At 44.2% G+C, this 21060-nt stretch overlaps 1 protein-coding gene across 1 annotated transcript in view; it reads left to right on the top strand.

Moving 5' to 3' along the window:
- Nucleotides 1–21060, top strand: part of cachd1 (cache domain containing 1) — an 84211-nt gene that overhangs the window by 51317 nt on the left and 11834 nt on the right. Inside the window, exons 5-22 of the mRNA XM_041935994.1 lie at nt 1543–1669; nt 2992–3136; nt 3328–3544; nt 3753–3902; nt 7896–8180; nt 9001–9150; nt 12001–12124; nt 12266–12383; nt 14021–14189; nt 14343–14485; nt 15371–15552; nt 16500–16610; nt 17494–17616; nt 18256–18355; nt 18501–18617; nt 18966–19126; nt 19506–19592; nt 20703–20819. Coding sequence (XP_041791928.1) covers nt 1543–1669; nt 2992–3136; nt 3328–3544; nt 3753–3902; nt 7896–8180; nt 9001–9150; nt 12001–12124; nt 12266–12383; nt 14021–14189; nt 14343–14485; nt 15371–15552; nt 16500–16610; nt 17494–17616; nt 18256–18355; nt 18501–18617; nt 18966–19126; nt 19506–19592; nt 20703–20819 — 2626 coding nt within the window. The remainder of the gene's footprint in view (nt 1–1542; nt 1670–2991; nt 3137–3327; nt 3545–3752; nt 3903–7895; nt 8181–9000; nt 9151–12000; nt 12125–12265; nt 12384–14020; nt 14190–14342; nt 14486–15370; nt 15553–16499; nt 16611–17493; nt 17617–18255; nt 18356–18500; nt 18618–18965; nt 19127–19505; nt 19593–20702; nt 20820–21060) is intronic.

Genomic DNA, 21060 nt, shown 5'->3' with positions numbered 1-21060 from the left:
TCGCTCTCTCTCTCTCTCTCTCTCTCTGTTTTGGCCTGGTACAGGGCCCAAAGTTTCTATTTGTGTCTCTCTAACTCCATCCTCCCTCCTCCCCCCATCTCTTTGTGAAAGGCCGTCTTGTGTTGCGCTGAGCGGAGAGGAAGTTGCCGGCTTTGTGACGGGGTCTCTCTGAAGATACTGTTGACTCTGTGACCCAGTAAAAGAAAAAAAATCTGTCTGTTAGTGTTGAGCAAATACTTGGGCTCAGTGTCTCTGCAGAGGTTGTAGTTAAGATTGTTATTTCAGCTTTGCACTGCAGTCACAGTTATGAGACACAGATTGACATCCGGTATCCACATGAAAGGAATGTACTGTATACTTCACAGTTGCTGAACAGCTTTAAATTCATGGACTTAATTTATTCAGTGAGAGGTGTAATTGGGGGAACGCATTTACATGTGCATACTTTAGGAGGGGTGGGGTACTGGGGTGGCCCAAGTGGAGCACTGACTTCTGCAGGGGTTGCATGAAGTACTTGTACAAACACACAGAATAGCATTAATTCACCATTTCTCATATATACTTCAATCACTAACGTTACAATATATTGCAGTTTCCTATATTTAGGATTTAAAACTGATATTCCAAAGATAAATAGTCCGGCCAATCACAGCACAATACTCATCAAACAGTCGTTTTGAACGAAGGTGTTGCTTCTCACTGGGCAGAGAGCCAGTCATACTGGGGGATAATGGGGTGGCCAATCAGATTTCAGGTGTGGCCAGTGGCACCCCAGGCCGTCCCCTGGACACGCCGCTGAAAGAGATGTATGTGCTTCATTGTCAGGCCTGAATAGACACGTTTCAATAAATCTGAAGTGGGTGTTAAAAGGCCAGTAACAGAAAACAATGCACCAATGTTTATCAGAGGGAACGTAGATGAGTTACAGAAGTCTGTGTGCAGTAGCTTGTTAACATGGTTAATGAAGTAGTAGATGTTTTCAGCTATCCCTTACAGTAATTCTTATATTATTTCTAACTGTGTGTTCTGATAGACCCCAAAGAGAATTTTAGAGGTGGTGCGATTACATATCAAGGGCCCATCCCAATTCCTGTATTTGATGATTGGAATTTGTTGCATTCCACCATCATGATGGACGTTCCAGCACTCGTATTACTGCTCTGAGGAGGAAGGGTTGAGGGATGAGGATACATGAGGTCAACCTCTGTGCAAGCGCTTTACTAGAGCGGCACTCCCCTGAATTGGAAATATGTTGATGGTTGGATGCTGCAGCTGGCCGGACTGATCTGAAACATCACATCACATCACTCCAGTTTTTTGATCAAATACAGAACTAACTCAAGTGTGTTTTTTATAACCATCTGGTTAAAATAGTGGATCTGTGTTAACTGTGGGTAGGAATAACAAATTCATTTGGTTTACTCAAGCCTTTCCTTCTCCCTTTCCCACTTTGTTTTTCCCTCCTCAATCTTTCTCCTCCCTGTTTCCCCTTTATTCCTCCCTCTTTTTTAACATTCCCTCTCTGTCTCTCCCCCTCGACAGTGTTGGCAGACAACCTGAAGTCCAACCCGGGGATAAAGTGGCAGTACTTCAGCTCAGAGGAGGGCATCTTCACCGTCTTCCCTGCCCACAAGTTCCAATGCAAGGGAAGTTACGAGCACCGCAGCAGGTACAGACCCACCTCCCCTTTTCTTTTATTTAAACAAACACACAATTTCAAAGTGTCCTCCTCCTCCTCACCCTCTCTGTACTCCTCTTCCTCACCCCTCCCCTCTCTGTCAGTTGCTGTGGGGTGGCCCAGAGGGCACGCTGATGGCACGCCGCCCTCACACACCCTGACCACACATGCCCTTGGCAGGAATGTGGCTCGGTACCACTAAAGCCTGCTGGAATTTCACACCTCCAGTGTTGTGGTTTTTTTAGTGGCCACGGCTGAAAGACGTCTCTTTCTCCCTCGTCTTTTCTTTCCGTATTCCTTTGTCTCCCTGTTGCTTTTTGCATTTTTCTCAAACTTTTTTTTTTTTAAATCATGTCTTTTTTCCTTCGCTGTTCAAGTCAGTGAGCTGGCACACAGCCACGAGTGAACTGACATTTCTTGGCTTGTTTCAAGTGTGAATGAAGCTTTGTGAGTACATCGCTCCCCTTCTCTACCCTGTGTTAGTGTCTCCTTGTCCAGCAGACCACACACATGCAGGCACTGACCCCCCTACCCTCTGCACCCCCACCATACCACACCAAGCTGATAATATACGTACATTAGCACATACACCGCATATTTTAGACCGACTTCTCTGCCAACAGCAGGGTGACAGTGAGCACAGTCTGATTTATGTGGATCCATCAGTTATCTTCATGATGACATCATGCTTTTTTTAGTTTTTTTAAAAGAAGTTCAATGTGTTACGTTTTTTTGTCACTTTGACTCTATATGACCTGAAAAGCTGCTAAGATCTTATGTTAGAATTCAAAAACACATAAGCATGAACCGAGAAGTCGAATTCCTTTCGTAACTTTCAAAGGTTTCCCATATGCTGTAGTTGTAGGGAGTTGGGCACACATGGTCTTAGATAAATAACTCAGAAATGACAGCGTGAAATGCAGAAAATGTTGAACAGCCACCAGAAATAACAGTTAAGGGAAGGGGATCTCTTCTGAAAACTGTGGCTGACAGCAGACCGGACAAAAAAATGAAACTCTGACGAAAGCCAACAGATGAGGAGAAGGTGAAAGTGGAAGACAGAAGATGTAATGTTTAGTTAGCAGATGCGTGAGACAGTTTCAGAGTCATGGCGCTGCTTTCGGGTAACATTTTCTGCAGCTCGTAGTAAAAACTACGTCATTTGTTTCCATAGTTGATGCACATAAATCATTTTTTTGCGCTTTATTTTAACACATATTCTATTTACTATCACAGTACAATGCTGTTGAATGTATGTTACTGAGAAGTCAACTGTCTGATCTGGACATGCATGTTTGTGTGTGGTCCTGCAGGCCTGTGTATGTGTCTGCGGTGCGTCCTCAGTCTAAACACATCGTGGTAATGGTGGACCACGGAGCGTCTGTAACAGACACCCAGCTTCAGATCGCCAGGGACTCGGCACTGGTCATCCTCAACGCTATAGATGAACATGACAAGGTTAGTGGAAGGGAATTGACCTGATCTCTCTAAACTTACTTATTTAGGAGAATGCAGATTTAGATTTTATGTTTATAACTTTACAGACCACCAAGTATGCTTAAATGTTTTGGAAAATCAAAAAAGCTACAAACACTGAGCGACATTAGCGTTGAACGAACAAGCTTCATCTCGTTATCGCTGCTCTCCAGATCTCCATTCTGTCAGTGGCAGAGACGGTTCGCTCCTGCTCTCTGGACCAGTGCTACAAGAGTCTGCTGTCTCCAGCCACCAGTGAGACCAAGAGGAAGATGAGCACCTTCATCTCCAACATCAAGGCCTCTGATGGAGCCACACAGCATGCAGCGGGCTTCCAGAAGGCCTTCCAGCTGCTCCGAAACACCAGCAGCCTCTGCAAACAGAGCACTAGTAAGAAAACAGTATTGTCAAACTGTGGTGATGCTGCATGTTAGGAATGTGCAGAGTTGTCTATGTGTGCTGTCTGAGTGATCGGTTCCAGCTCTTGTGCGCAGGTTTTATGGGCGCATTTTGCCTTTTGCAACATAATCCGCCCTGTCGTCATTTTATTTCATATTAATCGATGTGAGTGTTGAGTTTGTTTTCCGTCTCGGATCAGCCACAGACATGGTGATCATCTACCTGTCGTCCGGCATCACGTCTCGAGAGTCGTCCGAGCAGGAGAAGAGAGCGACGCTCAGTGTGGTCAGAGAGGAGAACAGACACCTCAACAACTCGGTCATGATCCTCACCTACGCCCTCATGAACGGTAGGTCACTCGTGTTTTTTCAGTGGTTTTAATTGGTTTTCCCCTCAATGTTTTTTCTCCTGCATGACGCTATTGCTGCAAGTGATCTGAAAGTAGTAAAAATGAAGACAGAATGCAAAATACTCGCTCATTTCCCTCTATAACAATTGTGCTGCAAATAGAATTTTACCTAGATTCAAATTTCCAAAATATTTTTTTAATCTAAAAAACTGCAAACTAGTAAAGTCCAAGATTTGTATTCAAAAGCAAGGAGCTCTTGAACTAAGGCAAAACCAGCATTTTGCTTACACTTTAATTGCATTTTCACAGTGTTTACGAGTGTTTACAGTGTAAATCTTAACCTTGTATATATTTTTTGGCATTGAATATCATTTGGATTTTGGATATCTGTTTATTGACGTTTCGTATTTGCACTCGATCCCACTTTTGCTCTGCTACACAGTAGTTTCCCCCTGGACAAATAGAGTATTATCTTATCTTATCTAAAATAAACTGAATGAAGAGCTGTAGCCTTCTAGCTTATCTCCCATATTGCAACACTTAGCTGTATAAATGGTTTCACTTCACTTGGGTACTTAGAACAGAAGCCCAGCTGAAAAATCAGATCTTTTCGGAATAAAGCACAAACGTCACGTGTTCGCCACATTAATGTTGATTTATTTATTTACTTCTTGCTTTGCACACAAAAGAGCTTCATCCCCTTGCTGGGAGCTGCTTCTCTGTGTTCCATTTATTTCTCTATGTTCTTGGGTGCATTGCGCTCAAGAGAAGACTGAAGGTTAGAGAGGCGCTCAGAAACCTCAAAGGCTTTTTTTCGTGTGTGTTTGTGTGTGTGTCGCTTCCTTTTCCTCTTTTATTGTCCTTGTCCATCCATCTGCCTGCTCTAATTCCCGCCTCACTCTGCAACACACACACACACACACACACACACACACACACACACACACACACACACACACACACACTCAACTCTGCAGCACATGCATTAGTCCACCATTAATACAAATGGTTTTTGCATCTGAGAATGGAAATGAGGTACATCTAAGAGAGGAGAGAGTGAGACTTCAAAGGCTGCACTGCTCACTCTGTGTGTGACTGACAGAGGACCTTGGCTGTTTAAAGAGCTCCACGATGAAAAGGATGCAGACATCTATCATCCTCTGAGTTTATTAGCATTGCATATCCAAAAAAACATTTGTTTTTGTGGCTGATGCTGTTGCACACAGCTGAAAGGCCCACTGTGGGTGTGTGTGTGTCTTAGTCCCTGCATCCCCTGCCAAATGTGAAGTGCTGATTGTTCAAGGAGATCACCAGTCTCATGGCTGTATAATGCAGTGTGTGTGTTCGTGGTCTCCTACATGTTGATCATTGCCTGCATATACAGTAGCTGCTTTTATTCTATTCATCGAAAAGTGTAGACACCCATATTGTAAGATATTATTGTCTGATATTAACCACTAGTGGTGCTTTCGAGCAATATTCTGTATAGAGCTGCAAGATGTTATTCCACACACATTAAGGCTTTCATCATAGTAACGCTCATACTCTGATGTTTTTATTCATCGTAGCGAGGTAGCTGTGATAGGCAATAGGAACAGAGCACACACAGATTGAGCAGTTGTGTGATGACGGACTGATTATCTTACATACTGATGACATACTGCTGTAAGGAGTGATGTGGAAAGATGCTGCACTGATAAGCTGAAGATAAGTGAAAGGCTCAGCATAATTACCACAAAAATAGCCCACAGTTTAATAGCACAACATAGTTCTGTAATTATTAATCCGCTTTTTTGGAAAACTATATATTTTCCCTGTGACCTGCTGGCTAATCTTCAGGGGTTTTGAACCTGCACAACAGTGTAGTTTTGATGCATGGCTGTAATAAACACAGCAGAATAAGAGGTTGGGAACCAGAAACCAAGTCTTTGTTGACAGTGACAAACACTCAAATAGATCCGGGTTTAAGCGTCACTGGTCTCCTCTATGAAACCTCTGTATCCTCACCACGCTGCATGTTATAAACTCGGCAGTCACATCTCCAGCCTGCGTCCAGGCGCCGTCTCTCCCTCTTCATCTCGCTGTGGCTGCTTTGACATGCAGTATGTTGGTGTTCAGGTTTGCTCAAATTTGTTCGATTGTATGAAAACAATTGTTTAAATTATGCAGGATAAGCAGAATATAAATCTACAGCTGTGCGTACCATCACTCTAAAGTTTCAACCATGTTGAATTAAAAACATCATCTGGATAAAAACAGCTCATATTCCTCTTTCTTGGTAGTCAGACAGCTCTGATGTTGAGTCTACGCATACAGTAGCTTAAGAAGCACAGCTCAGTAAACACCTTGAAGTGTTGACTTGAGTGTTAAAAGCTGTTGGCTGATACAGGCTGTGGATGTGTAATGTGACATGTTGATTGTTACCATGAACGGTCGAATGGTGCGTCGCTTTAAATGTTGCTGCGTTAACAATTTGTGGGACGGCGTTATCTCCTTTCCTTCCCTAAAGTATGGTCCAGTGTATCCTTTGCTAAAGGAGGTATGGAAGGGAAGCACCGTTCCCTAGCATTTAGAGAATTCAAACAGCTCTGAAGGCTTCCACTTCGACACTTCTGGGTCATTTCACACCAAAAAAAAAAAAAAAACGTCTGCAACGCAGTTGTTTGCCAACCGCCAATAAACTTCAAAGAAGAAGAAACGACACCAGTCAACTTGACCATCTATAAGAAAAAAATAAAGAGAGGAAACAGCTTCTTCCTCTTCCCTCTGAGCAGAAAAGCTTGTCAGTCATGTGAGTTAATGTTCACTAAGTCAGAATTTAAAAAAAGGCAAAGGTGTTTCCATGTTTTTTTTGAATTTGGCTGTTTCCCTCTGTTTCCCTCTGTTTCCCTCACTGTGATACAAAAGTGCACATGAAGATACATCGATGGCTATAGACTGAAAGGGAGTGAGAAATCTAAACTGTGTTTGCTCACAAGGAAACTTTGCTGAGTACCTTTTAAGAGGTAGATTTTCCAGGATCAACACACCTATCGTAGAAAGAAGACTAGGAGTGGATACTCGGTCCTGAAAGACGGTGAACAGAAACCTGCGCTGTCAGCAGAATTTCTCCTTCATGTTTGTTTGACATTGCCACCCATGACGACATTGCCTCCCCTCAGTCGTCCAGCGTGATGATCAGCAGAGCAGAGCCTTGGCATTAAAAGGGGATTCTGCTGTAATCCAGTCAATGATTGGATAGTGGCAAACATTCTGTGCTCTATCCCTCCAAATAGGTCGTGGGATGCCAAATGTTCCAGGTGACAGCTGCGCAGCCATGGTTATCCACTCTCCTCTAAATGACCTTGGGAGAGTTGGAAAGATAGAGTCTGAACCGTGCATTAGCGTCTCAGCTGCACATTTTCTATTACAGTGATGAAGGATTTATTCCTGTTATGATCTCTGAGCTTCACAGATGACAGTTGTGTTTGGCAGGCGCATGGGATCGTACGAATAAAGCTTAGGAAGATCATGACACAGGATCTCAAGTCCGGGCCTGCATGTATGAAATATCTCTGCTGCCGATGCCAATGAAGTTTGGGAAATCCATGTGGAGATGTATAGCGTGTGCTTTCATTAACGATCCCCTCTTGTTGCTCAACTACATTACTTCAAAGATTCCTGATGAATTCAGCCCGTGTTTGTTGGCAGATTTATTTTTTCCTGCTCCTTGAAGGAATTGTTTTTAACAGCTAGAGGGCAAAGAGAACAGTGGGTTGCCTTTTTGAATCGGAATTTGCGTCATGCGCTCTTTACTGAAGAGCTGTTTACTCTTTTTACCTCCTTTCAACCACTCCCTCCTCTTTGCAGTTGCACAATTACACTGTTCAGCAGGCCTTTAGCCATGCCGTCAGTTATGGACTTGTCCCTGTTTGATTACATCAGACAAATTCCATCACTGACTCTCCCTTCCTATCCTAATCTCATTCACCATCCCATTCCCTCCTCCTTCAGAGGGAGTGACCGGCCTGAAGGAGCTCGCCTTCTTGAGGGATCTTGCGGAGCAAAATTCGGTGAAGTATGGTGTCGACCGGATGTCCGACCGAGACCGCTCCTCTGTGGCGTCCTCGTCTGGGGCAGCAGGAGCTTCTATGATGCCGGTGGTGAAGGGAAGCATGATGGTACTAAACCAGCTGAGTAACCTGGAGACAACGGTGGGCCGCTTCTATATCAATCTGCCCAATCGAATGATCGACCTGGCCCGCTTCAGCCTTCCCTACGCCGACCCCATGGGAGATGGTGGGTGGTTTGGACACAGCAGGGCAGAGAATCTGGACTAGTATTCGATGACATTTACATGTGTGGCCAGAACAGCAGACGTTCTCATTCAGAACAAGTGTACATCAATTGAGTAAAACTTGCCTTCCAGGAAATACGCTTATGTTCTTGAATTAGATGAGAAGATTGACACCACTCTTATATGATCTTACCACAGAGGTAGAGCCAGCAGACACTTAGCTTAGCTTAGCATAAAAACTGGAAGCAGGGAGCAGCTGGCCTGGCTCTGTCTGAATGTAAAAAAATCAGTTTACCTGCACGTCTTAAGTGACATTTTGTTCGTTTAATCTGGACAAAAAAATAAATGTAAAAATAAGAAGTTGTAGTTTCACATGGTGTTACATGCTGGGACTATTTTTCGCCGGGGCCAATCCCTTGCCGGGGGAGATCAAGTAAAGCTCAAGATATAACGTGTTAATTAATGAGCTTTGGAGGTTTTACCTTTGGACAGAGCCAGGCTTAGCGGTTTCCCCTGCTGCCAGTCTTCATGCTAAGCTAATTGCCTTCTGGCTCTAGGTTCATACAATCTGAGAGTTGTATTGATCTTCTAACTCTTTGCCAGAAAATGAATAAGTGCATTTCCCAAAATGTCAAACTATTCCTTTTCTAAACACGTTTACTGATGGCAAAACATTTGTGTTCAGCACAGAAATGAATGAAACAAGGTCTGCAGAACTAAATGGCAAACACACATCAACAGAGATCAGTTACGTGTATCAAGCTTAAATTAAGCTGAGATGTTGCATGAACTCACTTTGGATTCTTGCTCTTCTTTCTGCAGGGTTCATTATGACCGTGAGCCGGCCATGTTATTTCGGTAACCTGCTGCTGGGTGTGGTCGGGGTGGATGTGAACCTGGCCTACATCCTGGAGGATGTCACCTACTACCAAGACTCACTGGCCTCATACACATTCCTCATAGACAACAAAGGTCAGTCGCATAGAGACAGGCGAGGTGGTAGCAATCGGGCTCCTGACTTTCCCACATATGCACGCTTCCATGGTCATCACATAAGAATTAGCAGGACTACCGCAGTGCAGGAAACGGTGTCCTGTCCAGCTTGTGGTCAGCCACATGAACAGTGTTTGCAGGTGCGCAGCCAAATAAGGCTTGAACTCATGTCAGCCTGTTCTCCAAATAAAGCTTTCTCCATGTGCAGGAATAACAGGTCTACTGAGCGAGACAGCAAACACAGCAGAACAAATCAGCCGCTCATTGCCTGTTGCTCACATTTCTAAGCCAGTAACAATACACAAAACAATCAGGGAAGGTCGTGCTACAACCAACAGGTCCAACAGACTCCAGTGGTCTACAAAACATTCCTGTGTGTATTCAGGGTATCAATCTTTATTTGTCACAGCCTTCAAGAAAGTCTCTGGACGGTTGGGAGAAAGTGTATTCTGGTGTTCTTGTTTCACATGCAAGTGGAGTTACACTTTATTTTGTCTGTCTCAACTTCCTCCACAGCCATTTTCACTTATTAGACTTAATTGACATCTTCTTGGTAGCACTGGCACTTCTTTGGCATCTCTGTCCCTGTCGAGCCATGCCTCAGCACGCTGCCACAGCACAGGGCGTAGCGCTCATGTCCGGTCTTGGTTTGTTTTGGCCTCAGCCGAGGGGGTCCTGACTTAAAGCACTGGTGCTGCACAGCAGGTAAGCTGTGCTCTGTAGACCTGAAGAGCAGCTGTATGAATGGAGAGGTTTTTGCTACATGGCACAATAACGACAGATTGGTTCCTCTTCCATAAACTCAGCAACACTGGCTCCAATAATGTGGCATTGCTCAAAGTGACATTGTCCTCCTGCCAAGCTAATAAGTGCTTGTAGCTAAAGGTGAAAACTATGTGTTAGAAATGGAAACTGAGATTTTTTTTTATTGCATTTACAGGCAAGCACAAACGTGACATTTAGATTTGCAGGTGAATGGTGATAATGGTGATATGTCCCAGCTGTTGTTACGATCTGTTTCTCCTCTGTAGCCTCACATCATCCATCACTCCCAAGTCCCAACATGGATGGAGAACAGTGAAAACACCACAAATAACCCTAACTAAAACTGAAGCCTGAAGGGAAATTAAACTAGACTTAATGTTGAAAAGTAGAGGGCAGGTATACCTAACGTGACTGGCAACAAGCACCACAATAACCAGACATGTGTATGACGTGTGTGATTTTGAGCCTGGAAGGCAGTGCCATGCTAATATGAGGTAAGGAGAAGGGATGATCAAAACGAGCTGGAACAAGACGAGGTGGAAATGAAAGGCTGCCCGGTGTGTGGAGGAGAGGGCGAACAGGAGGGAGCTGAGGCGAAGTAAACAGAAAGGCTCACTGGCATTTCCTCACCTGGATGCTCAAATAAGTGTTCACAAGTTGAACCTAATTATTGCAAGTGAATTTTTGCAGCTGTGTGAGTTTTGCTCCTCTGCGGTGCCATTCAGCGAGCCTCTTTTTTCCCTCTAAAATGTTTGTTATTGTAATAAAGAAGCCATCAAATTATAGCTTATTACTGCTCCATGCTTATTACTGCAGCAGCTTGGTAAACATTAACAAATGAGTCCCATTAAAGTTATTAGCCGGCATTTAAATTGTCTGCTGCCAATTAGAGAGAAGGTAAAAATGATTCGGTAAATCCACCGCTGACACAAGACTTCTGGACCTGCAACTTAGAACAGCACATGAGTAAATTGGAAATATTTTTGCATGGGAGGTGTGTAGGCACTCATCTTGTGGCTTTTTGAGTCTGTGTGCTGATCACAATTAAGCAAGCCAGCACTTAAACATTATGTCTAAATGTATGTATCATTTATATGGGTGTTCTGGTCGGGTCTGGTTTGCTGTATGAAGACAGAGATGTCTAATGCAGCAGATGGAGTCTCCATAAAGAGTGTGAGACACCATACCTGCTGCTTCTCTTCAAACCAACACACTCTGTTTTTCGAAAATGCACCGTGTATTAGAGCTGTGTAAAAAAAAAAAACAACACATGATTTTGTTTGTTTACTTCTTTCAGAACAGATGGGGCTCTCCATCCTGTGTCTTGAGGGCTTTTTGTCTCAAAATGATTACCGCTGCTGTGTTTATCACAGCACTACGCTCCTCAGCACCACCAGAGCGCTGTTTCATGCCCGGCTTCTTTAGATGTTGTTGTCTTTTCTCTGCAGAATTTAAGATTTTGGATCGAGAGCAGCACTAAAATTAAAACCAACCTCAGCTGTTTTTAAGAGACGCTAAAAGTATGAACTTCCAAATGTGTCTAGCTTGGCAAAATGATTAAATCTATACTGCAAAGTATTGAGGTTTGTGTTTTCCTAACTTTGACTACTGATTACTTTCAGTCTGCCCATCAGCAGATTTTGATGTACCTACAGCTGCTTACAGCAGTGCCTGCCTATGATGTCCCCTGGAATCAAACCTCACTTCCTTCCTTGTTGCGTTTAATGACTGTTGTAAATTCAAAACTTGGCTTTGTCTCTTGCCTTTATAAAAACTGACAAGACAAGCTGAATAGACCTGTATGTTCTGTTCCTGTATAAAATGGTGATTTAAAAGACTGTTTTTTTTGTTAACCGGTGAATGGAATAATGTTTTAGTAAAGCTGGCATGAGTAGCTGTGCCATGCGACTGCACTTTCTTCCTTGTGTTTTTGCTTGACAGTGACCACAAATTCCCTGCTGTCATTTTGAGTTCGAACCAGTTTTCCTTTATGGGTCTCTGTTTGTTATTTAGTATGCATATAAGCGCTAATTCTGATGTTGCTGTTGCCAACTTGTTTCCCAGGTTTCACCCTGATGCATCCATCACTGACACGACCCTACCTGATGACAGAGCCGCCCCTGCACACTGACATCATCCACTACGAGAATATCCCAGGATTCCCCGCTGTCCGACAGAACATCCTCAGGTAAGAAAGGATGAGCAGCACTCAGGTGAATTAACATCTGTGTTACTTCAAAAACCGTTTACAGCCAGAATTCCTCCTGCCATGGACACACAGACACACACAGCATATTTTGTGTTGTCTAATGGTTTGTGTTTCTTGCAGCGTCCCTCTGGGCAGTCAGGTCATTGCAGTGCCGGTCAACTCCTCACTGTCCTGGCACACCAACCGCCTCAGAGACAACAGCAAAGAGGCATACAACGTCAGCTACGCCTGGAAACTGGTAGGAGTCCCGTACACTGGTGACAATAATCCTCACTGTCCAGCACTTTGGGACACTTGTGGACAAATAGGCAAATTCATGTCTGATGAGGACTGACTTGCATACATGCTGAAGTTTTTATACTCAGCACATGGCAGCATCTAATGATTTCTGATGAGTTTAAAGTTGGCCAGTAAAAAAGATATAGGGCTACAGAGAGGAGTCAAATAAATGACGCAGCTGGATGGAATATTTTGTTGCCAGAGAATAATTGTAGTTGAACGCATGTGAAGATGGAAATTCTAAACTGGCAACTGCCTATTTTTTTCCTCATATGAATGCCAGTCGTAAACGAGAGCGACAGGATTGTATATTTGAAGCAGAACAAGCTCTTGCGCAGTCAGAGCAGAGACAAACGATCTTCAGCTGCAGCTCAATGAGCCATTGTCGTGGTGGGAGAATCTCATCTCATATACTTTATCTCTTCCATCTCTGTCTTCAGCTCTTTATCATTACTGCACCACTGTCTAAAAGCAGTATAGAGATTTATGCTTCCAGCCTTTATGTCTCCACCAAACCTCCGCCACCTTAAATTAGTCTGTGTAATAAAAACCAAGTGCTCCCACACCCAGAGACTGTCTGTCCCTCGACTCTGCTTTTCCTCTCAGGCCCAGAAGTGTCATGCTTTAGGAAAAAATGGCAGCAGAACAGCAATAACACCACGCCGCGTTGAGTCTTTTGCTTTCTGACATTTAGATTCTTGGCAGGAGCAAAAATATCACACTTAATTTAGGCATTTCTCTTTTTGTGTTTTTTAAAAGCTTTTGACATTTTATTTTTTCACGCAGGCACCCGATTTCAAACACGTCACCTTTGCCATGAGCTTGGCAGCTGTCTGTTGTTTAAAATGAACGAGAGCGAGAAAAGGGTGAATTAGCCCAGAAAGAAAAACTGAGAAGAGGCCACTGTTTCATACGCCATTCTGTCTTTTTGTACATGTAAATAAAGTCCAGGCGCTCCTTTACGAGTGTATCATGTTGTTCATTTTTGGGATTGTGGTGTCATCCGAAGCTCCTGGGTCTTTGTGAAAGCTCTGTGACACTTTGCATGATTTAACAATGAAATCTCAGACTTTGGGAGCCCACTAGCGCTGCGTGGTTCATTTAGAATCAGTGGCGTGAAAGCAGCTGTTGACGCGGACACATTTGTCTTCTCAGGAAGACGCCCGTGGCCCATGAAGCACTGGCTGTGATCGCTGACACTAAACAGTGAACAAGAGAGCTGATAGGGATGTGGAGTGTGTATAAAGTCACAGTCTCTCTGGCTTCTAGCACAAGTGGAGAGTTTAAATTACATCAGCTCCCAGTATTTTATTAATTAGCCGGCTTTTTATCTTTTCTTCGCGGCCCTCACTGCATTCGGCAGCGTTGTCTGTCCATTGTTGACCAAAAACTCTAACAAACACATAATTGAACCGCACTGTTGCTGACTTTGCTGCAATGACCACGGAAGCACTGCTTTATTTCAAGTCAATGTCACATGCTGCAGCAGGAAATACTCACTAGTGCACCAAATGTGTGCTAATCTGCTGCTGAAAGTATTTAACAACAACTCTGAATACCATGAGCCTCAACCTCCAGTCCTGTCCCGTCATCTAGGTTCAGGACACGTCGTTCGTCCTGTGCATCGTGTACGTGCAGCCGGAGATCCCGGTGAAGCAGCTGAAGAACCTGAACACCGCTCCCAGCTCCAAGCTGCTGTACCATCGTTTAGACCTGCTGGGTCAGCCCAGCTCCTGCCTGCACTTCAAACAGCTCGCCACAGTTGGTAAGACAAGACCCACGTCCACAATTCTGGATTAATATATAATAACTTTAAGGAATAAATGAGTCTCCAAACTTTATTTTTATCCATAGTCAGCTGTAAAGCTTTGATTAGCATCTCTGACTGTCCCTTTTCTCCTCTCTGTCTCTTTCCCAGAGTCCCCCACAGTGATGTTGGCAGCTGGTAGTTTCTCCTCTCCCTATGAGCATCTGAGTCAGCCAGAAACAAAGCGCATGGTTGAGCACTACACCGCCTACCTGAGTGATAACACCAGGCTCATAGCCAACCCGGGCCTCAAGGTACACAAGCATGGGAACACAGATGCAGCTCACAGCTAGGACCAGCCTGCAGGCACATACAGGGTTAATGCTGTTTACCTGACAAACACATGGTACACAGCCAGCCCTGCGGTCAGCTTACAGACATGTACACAAATATTCAGATTTTAATGGCTCCCAAGATGGAAGTGCTTGATAAATGCAACTTTAATTCCATTTCCTACAATGTCTGGCCAGCGACCGTTCAGGCTGCTTTGCTTTCCAGCTAAAATTCGCAAGTTTTAAATGAAGCGCTGCATCTTTAAGAAGGGGTCAAAGCCACACGTGGTTTTGGCAGCCCATGTGCATTCCTGTCCTGAGGGGAGTAGGGGGTTAGAGTAGGAACTCTAAGCCCCAGTCCCAGCTCTGATTCCCAGGCTAGTCTTAAAGGCCCCCTCCAGTGACCTCATCAGCCCTTTCAAACTCTGAAGCTTCTCTGAAAATGGCAGTGAGTCGGGATTTTTCAGGGCTTTAGGCCTAATCGAGTCTTCCTGAATATTTATTTAATGAATTTATTCCTGAATACTGGTTTTCTGAGCCTTGTGACTTGGTGACTGGTTATAATTGATTTTAAGATGCTGATCTTTAAAAAAGTATGTATCACCATGTTTAGCAGCAATACAGTAGAAAAATGTCCGTTTTAGGCGTGCTTTATTCAGAGGCAGTGTTTTGTTAGAGGGCAGACTGGAGGAATGCTTGCCAAAAGTTTTAGCCAACTTATATTTCACGGCAACCCGAGAAGAAGACTTACTTTTCTACTCCTTTAACTTTTTTCTCCCCTCCTTGTTCACCTCCTCCTTTCACCTTCGTCTCCACCCTCGCCGCCCCACCTCTCTCTCCGTCTCCCTCCATCCCTCTCCTCTGCAGTCCTCCGTCAGGAACGAGGTTATGGCGACCAGTCACGTCACGGATGAGTGGATGACACTAATGGAAATGAGTAGCCTCAACTGCTACATTGTGCGCCGTTACATAGCAACGCCCAGCGGGGTGCTCCGGATTTATCCAGGATCACTGATGGACAAAGCCTTCGACCCGACCCGCAGACAATGGTGGGGCTTACTTTGGAGGGTGTGAAGGGGGGGGGGGGGGGGGGGGGGGGGGGAGTGAAGGCGTGTGTGTGTGTGTATGTGTGTACTGCAGGTGCATGTTTGTGCTTAAAATGGTCAGCAGCCATAACTGAGCTGAGTGAAGTTAAGATTTTCTAATCAGACTCTTCTGGAAGGTTTTGTGTTTTTCCTGTCCGGATGACTATCAGCACATTGTGTAGAGCTCTATCACTGTATGAATGAGGCTTTTCTTTGTGATCCATTTAAAGATTACATTCACGGTCCCACTTTTACTACTTTTACAATCATGTTTTTTTCCCCAACTAAGAGAAATCTCAAAATCAGGTCATCTTTATCTGCCAAGAGCTCACAAACTGTAATTTATGCATTCATTTCATCCCGGTTAGATTACCACGATGCACTCTTCTCTTGCCTCCCACAACAAAACCTCAATATTCTTGAGCTGATTCCGAGTGCTGCAGCCAATCACAGCAGGAGAGAACGCATCTCACCGGCTTTAAAATCACTTTGAGTAGATTTTTCAAAATGTAGTGATCACCTTTAAGGCTTGGGCATATGTTTGACCTTCTGACCTGCTTCAAGTCTAAACACAACCTGAGGTCCTCTGGCAGGTCGTCCCTGGCCCTTCCTCAAGTCACCGGGCCTTTTCCGTTCGGGTAGAACTGTAAGCAAGAATTCCTGTCATATTCAGTGGATCCAAACAATAGATTTTTCCAAATTAAAGCTATGCAGGTCAGCCACAGTTGTTTTGTATACAGTCAAGACCAAAACAAATGCACCAGCAACCCTCTGTGTTCCCCACAAGTTCAGCTTTCCATGAAGTGTTTTTTTTTCCCCTCTGAAGAGAAATCTGGTTCATTCTGTTAGCCAGGAAAACTTAAAGTGCTTCACTTTCTGAGATAACCCTGTGCCCGTCATGTGTTGTGCAGGTACCAGCACGCCGTGGCTAACCCTGGCCTCATCACCTTCACGGGACCGTACCTGGACGTGGGCGGTGCGGGCTACGTCGTCACCATCAGCCACACCATCCACGCCTCCAGGTAAAAGACGAAGATGGATTTTTACCACAGGAGACCCCTCTGTTAGGTCATATTTTACTGCACCAGAAGAAATCAAGTCCTAAAAGTCAAGAATTGTCCTGGATGCTTCTCTGTTTAATAGGATTTAAAGCAAAACATTAGTGCAGTGTCTTTGAAGACAGGAGATCATCGAAGGAGGCTGGAAAGCGTTTTTTTGCTTCAGGCCTGTGTCAAGAGTGACAGAATATCCCTCAACCAAATGGTGTGGCTTCAGGCACGGTTATCTGAAGCATCTGCTCTTCAGGAGCGCCTTCGAGCAAACCTCCTCCTGCAGCTCGGGTGTCACGCCCTGTTTCGGCTAATTGTTTTAGAAGTTGACGCAGAATGTTTTGGACACAGACTCTTTGAGACGGAGGCTTTAAGAAGCCTGTAACAACGCGTGATTTAACTGTTTATGTTTCTAGTTCTGTGAGATTAAAACGCAACGTAGCAACACAACACTGCCCGCAGGAGGACAATGCGAAGTGTTTACCGCGGCCCATGCAGATGTACAGTATAAACATTCAGCATCGGTGTGTTTGATGGGTCGGGATTAGTGTGTTGATGGCTGGCTCAGTGAGCATAACATTGCGCAGTCTGTAGTCGGCATAAACACAGGTTTAAGGAGTGTGTGTGTGTGTGTTTTGTGTGGGATTTTTTTCTTTTTGGTTGGTGTTGCTAAATATTTATGTTTTCTTAAAGGCAATGACTTCTGTCAGCACACGGCTTAACACACAACCCCAGCAAACAATTCAACAGAAAAGTTGAACTTTTTCTCCATTAAAAAAAATCCTTCATGGTGTTTTTCTCTTCCTTTTCTCTCTCTCTCTCTCTTCTTCTGCTCTGTCTCTTCTTCTCTCTTCAGCTCTCAGATGGCTCCTGGTTATGCCATTGCAGTGATGGGCATAGACTTCACCCTTCGCTACTTCTATAAGGTCCTGCTGGACCTGCTGCCCATCTGCAACCAGGACAAGGGCAACAAGATCAGGTAGGAAGGAGATGGACCGGACTGACTTTTTTGTCTTCCGCTCTTTTCACCCCTTCTTTTTTCATTCTTCTGCCTTTCCCCCTGTATGTATTCAGAGGGTGGCTGAACTGTTTTAGCCTGAGCAAGAGCTAAACTTGCAGAGAGATGGAGAATAAAAAAGAAAGAGGGAAGAAGAGATAAGCTGATTATCACGGCATTCCTGCTGGAGATGGGACGTTGCTGCTGTCTCAGCCCTACATACTTTCTCCAGCTTTTATGTCTCCCTTTTTGTTTTTTTTCTTCATCCTTTTTCTTCCACCCCCCTCCTCTTTCACCCCCCCCCCCTCTCTCTCTCTCTCCCTCCACTTCCTTCATGTGCTCTCTGTTGGTGTTCAGGAGCCATATAAAACAGGATTAGCCCAAAGGGGTGTGGGGCAGAGAGGAGCAGTATTTGGCAGAACGTTTAAGGAATCGAGGGAAGTAGAATGGAGCCATATTATGCAGGTTGACGTTGGATTAAGCACAAGGGGAGAAAAGGGATCTTAAAAAACAGCGGCCAATGAAAGAATACTGCTGTGACTAATGTGAATTTACACACATTCTGTCATCGAAACTCACTGTGTCTGCAGTCTTTACATATATTATTTGTGTACATTCCAGGTGCTTCATAATGGAGGACAGAGGGTACCTGGTCGCTCACCCCACTCTCATTGACCCCAAAGGTCACGCTCCGGCAGAGCAACAGCACATCACACACAAGGTAAAGGACCACAAACTAATACACCAATGTAAAATCCACATCTTAATGTGTCCTTTAATGATCGCAGTGAGCTTCCTTTCCTCCTCCTTCTCATGTTAATTTTTCTTTCATTTCTCGTTCCATCACCCCGTCGTGTTGATGGCAGGAGCCGCTGGTGGCTAATGACATCCTGAACCACCCCAACTTTGTCAAGAAAAACCTGTGCAACAGCTTCAGTGATCGCACCGTGCAGCGCTTCTACAAGTTCAACACGAGCATAATGGTGAGTCAGGGAGACGTGAGGTAACTGAATGTGTGGATGACGGCGCAGGAGCACAGATCCAGACAGTTGTACTGGGAAGCAGGCCGACAGATAAACTCTTGAAGGCTTTTCTAAGCGATGTGTTAATATGTGATAGTACAACACTGCCACCTTGTGGTGATCCTTGGTGTTGCAACCTTGAATTATTCCCATATGCCATAATGCTATTACAACTGCAGAGTGGTTTTGTGTTGTTAGAGAGAATATTTTGAGTAATAATGAAGAGTTCTAAAGAGTTAAGAAGAAGAAAAAAAGTTTCATCTAGATATCCAGTGTGGATGATGTTGATGATATCTCTCTCTCTCTTAGGGGGATCTAACAAACCTGGTCCATGGTAGCCATTGTTCCAAGTACCGTCTGACCCGAATCCCTGGCACCAATGCCTTCGCTGGTATCGTCAACGAGACGTGTGACTCTCTGGCGTTCTGCGCCTGCAGCACTGTGGACCGGCTCTGTCTCAACTGCCACAGGTCTCTCACCCATACACTCAGGAGGGATTCACTGTTTTACCTCTCAGGCACTCTGGATTATTGCTCTCATAGCGTGATCCTCCTGTTGTACATGATTGAAGAATAGATTTGGTGTTTTGCATGTTGCTCCAACAAGATCACAAGACAAACCTCTGAAGTTCAGTCAAGACCAGATATGACAGCGTAATGCTGCTGCAGAGGCATTATAGAGTGTGGCCTGTATTCCTAATCGCATCAAAAAAAGAAGCTCAGATAATGAAACATTACATATGTAGACGTATAAAAAAGTTTCTTCTTCATCAAAAAACAAGTTCCATGGTGCTCACGATATGCCATTACAGTAAACTGTAACTCACTCTCATGTGCCGGGGTTTTTCAGAATGGAACAGAACGAGTGTGAGTGTCCGTGTGAGTGCCCCCTGGAGGTCAATGAGTGTACTGGCAACCTCACCAACGCTGAAAACAGGTCAGTGCAATACCTATCTGAGTGTCTGAGCCACAACACTACATCACATTTCTATTCACATGTTCTACATTTTATCCTGAATGATGCAATATTATGGAAAAATGTAGTTCTAATCTATTTCTGGCCGGTAGCTCAGAAAGGAGGTTGCTTTTCATATGATGCCTGATTGCTTTTCTTAAGAAGGGTGAACTGTAGAAGTAATCATACAGTATGATAATGGTGAAGACCACCTTCAATTTTTGCTATCTGCCTTTTAATACAAGGATTTTCATTATGATGCTAAGTGTTAGCATGCTAAAGGGACGATTGAACAGCACAAATATACACACGCGTTACAAATATACCTTCTTTTTTTTATTATTTCTTACTGGCAGTGTAGACAAAACTATTTGCAGCCTCAACATGAGTTTAGTCCTGATGTCTCTCAGATAAAAAACAACTTGTTTTTACTTGTCAGTCTTTTGCACCAGTCATTTAGTGTCAGATTAAACTCTTGCCAAATGAATGTGTTGAGTTCATGTACATGATAGTAGTGTCTTGAAATGTGCAGCTATCCAGGTCGCTTTATTGCCGCTGTGATCATCTGAAGTGTGGATGTGCCTCTGCAAACATTACAGGGGTTTGTGGGTGTCTCCTCACTTCTTTTTCTTTCTCACTCTCTCTTGGTCTTTTAGGCCTAATCTTGTGTCTCTCGCGTCTCTCTCTTGTTTCATCCGTCTCCTTTCATCAGCTGTCAGCAGCCTTTGACAGCACCTCAGTGCTTCAAATGCCAGTTCCTTCTTTCTTTCAGGAAGACATGCAATTATCATTCTTCACTGTCAGATTTTCCTCAGTGTTTTGTGTCAAGCAGCATTGATGCTTGTCTGTCTGCAGCTGCTTTGCATAAATTGACATGCTGAAGACATTCCTTCGAGGGCAGCTTTGATTTGTTTTTAATGTAAAATTTTCTGTATTTTTAAGTGTAAACGTGTTTCATTCTAGGATTTGGATGAATGTTGTCAGCTGAATGTTTGTTTTTGACAAACAATATGCACTGTGCCTGCACCTTTCTGTAATTTCACCCTGTGTGTGTTATGATTGTGTGTGTGTGTGTGTGTGTGTGTTGTGCAGGAATCCTAGCTGTGAGGTGCATCAGGAGCCCGTCAGTCTGAATGTGATTGATCCCACTCTGCATGACACCCTGCCTCAGTGTATCAACACTCGCTGTAGCCAGAGATACACCAGCAGGTAAACACACAGAACTACATACATGTCCAGTACGCACGTATAATGAATAAACAAATGCATGTATGAAGTATATACCAGCACACTCTTACAGAAACATATACCACCAGACAAAGACAACACACACACATGAATCTATCATGATGAGGTGGAGGATGGATCTACAATGAAGTTATATGGCCAAGCATGAGGATGTTATTGGTGCACATGACCAGCACAGTGCCACCCAGTGGTAGCAAATGGG

This window comes from Chelmon rostratus, chromosome 4 (assembly GCF_017976325.1).
Source record: "Chelmon rostratus isolate fCheRos1 chromosome 4, fCheRos1.pri, whole genome shotgun sequence".
Lineage (NCBI taxonomy): Eukaryota > Metazoa > Chordata > Actinopteri > Chaetodontiformes > Chaetodontidae > Chelmon > Chelmon rostratus.
Note: the sequence above shows the minus strand (reverse complement) of the source record. Positions and strands in the feature narration are given on the sequence as shown.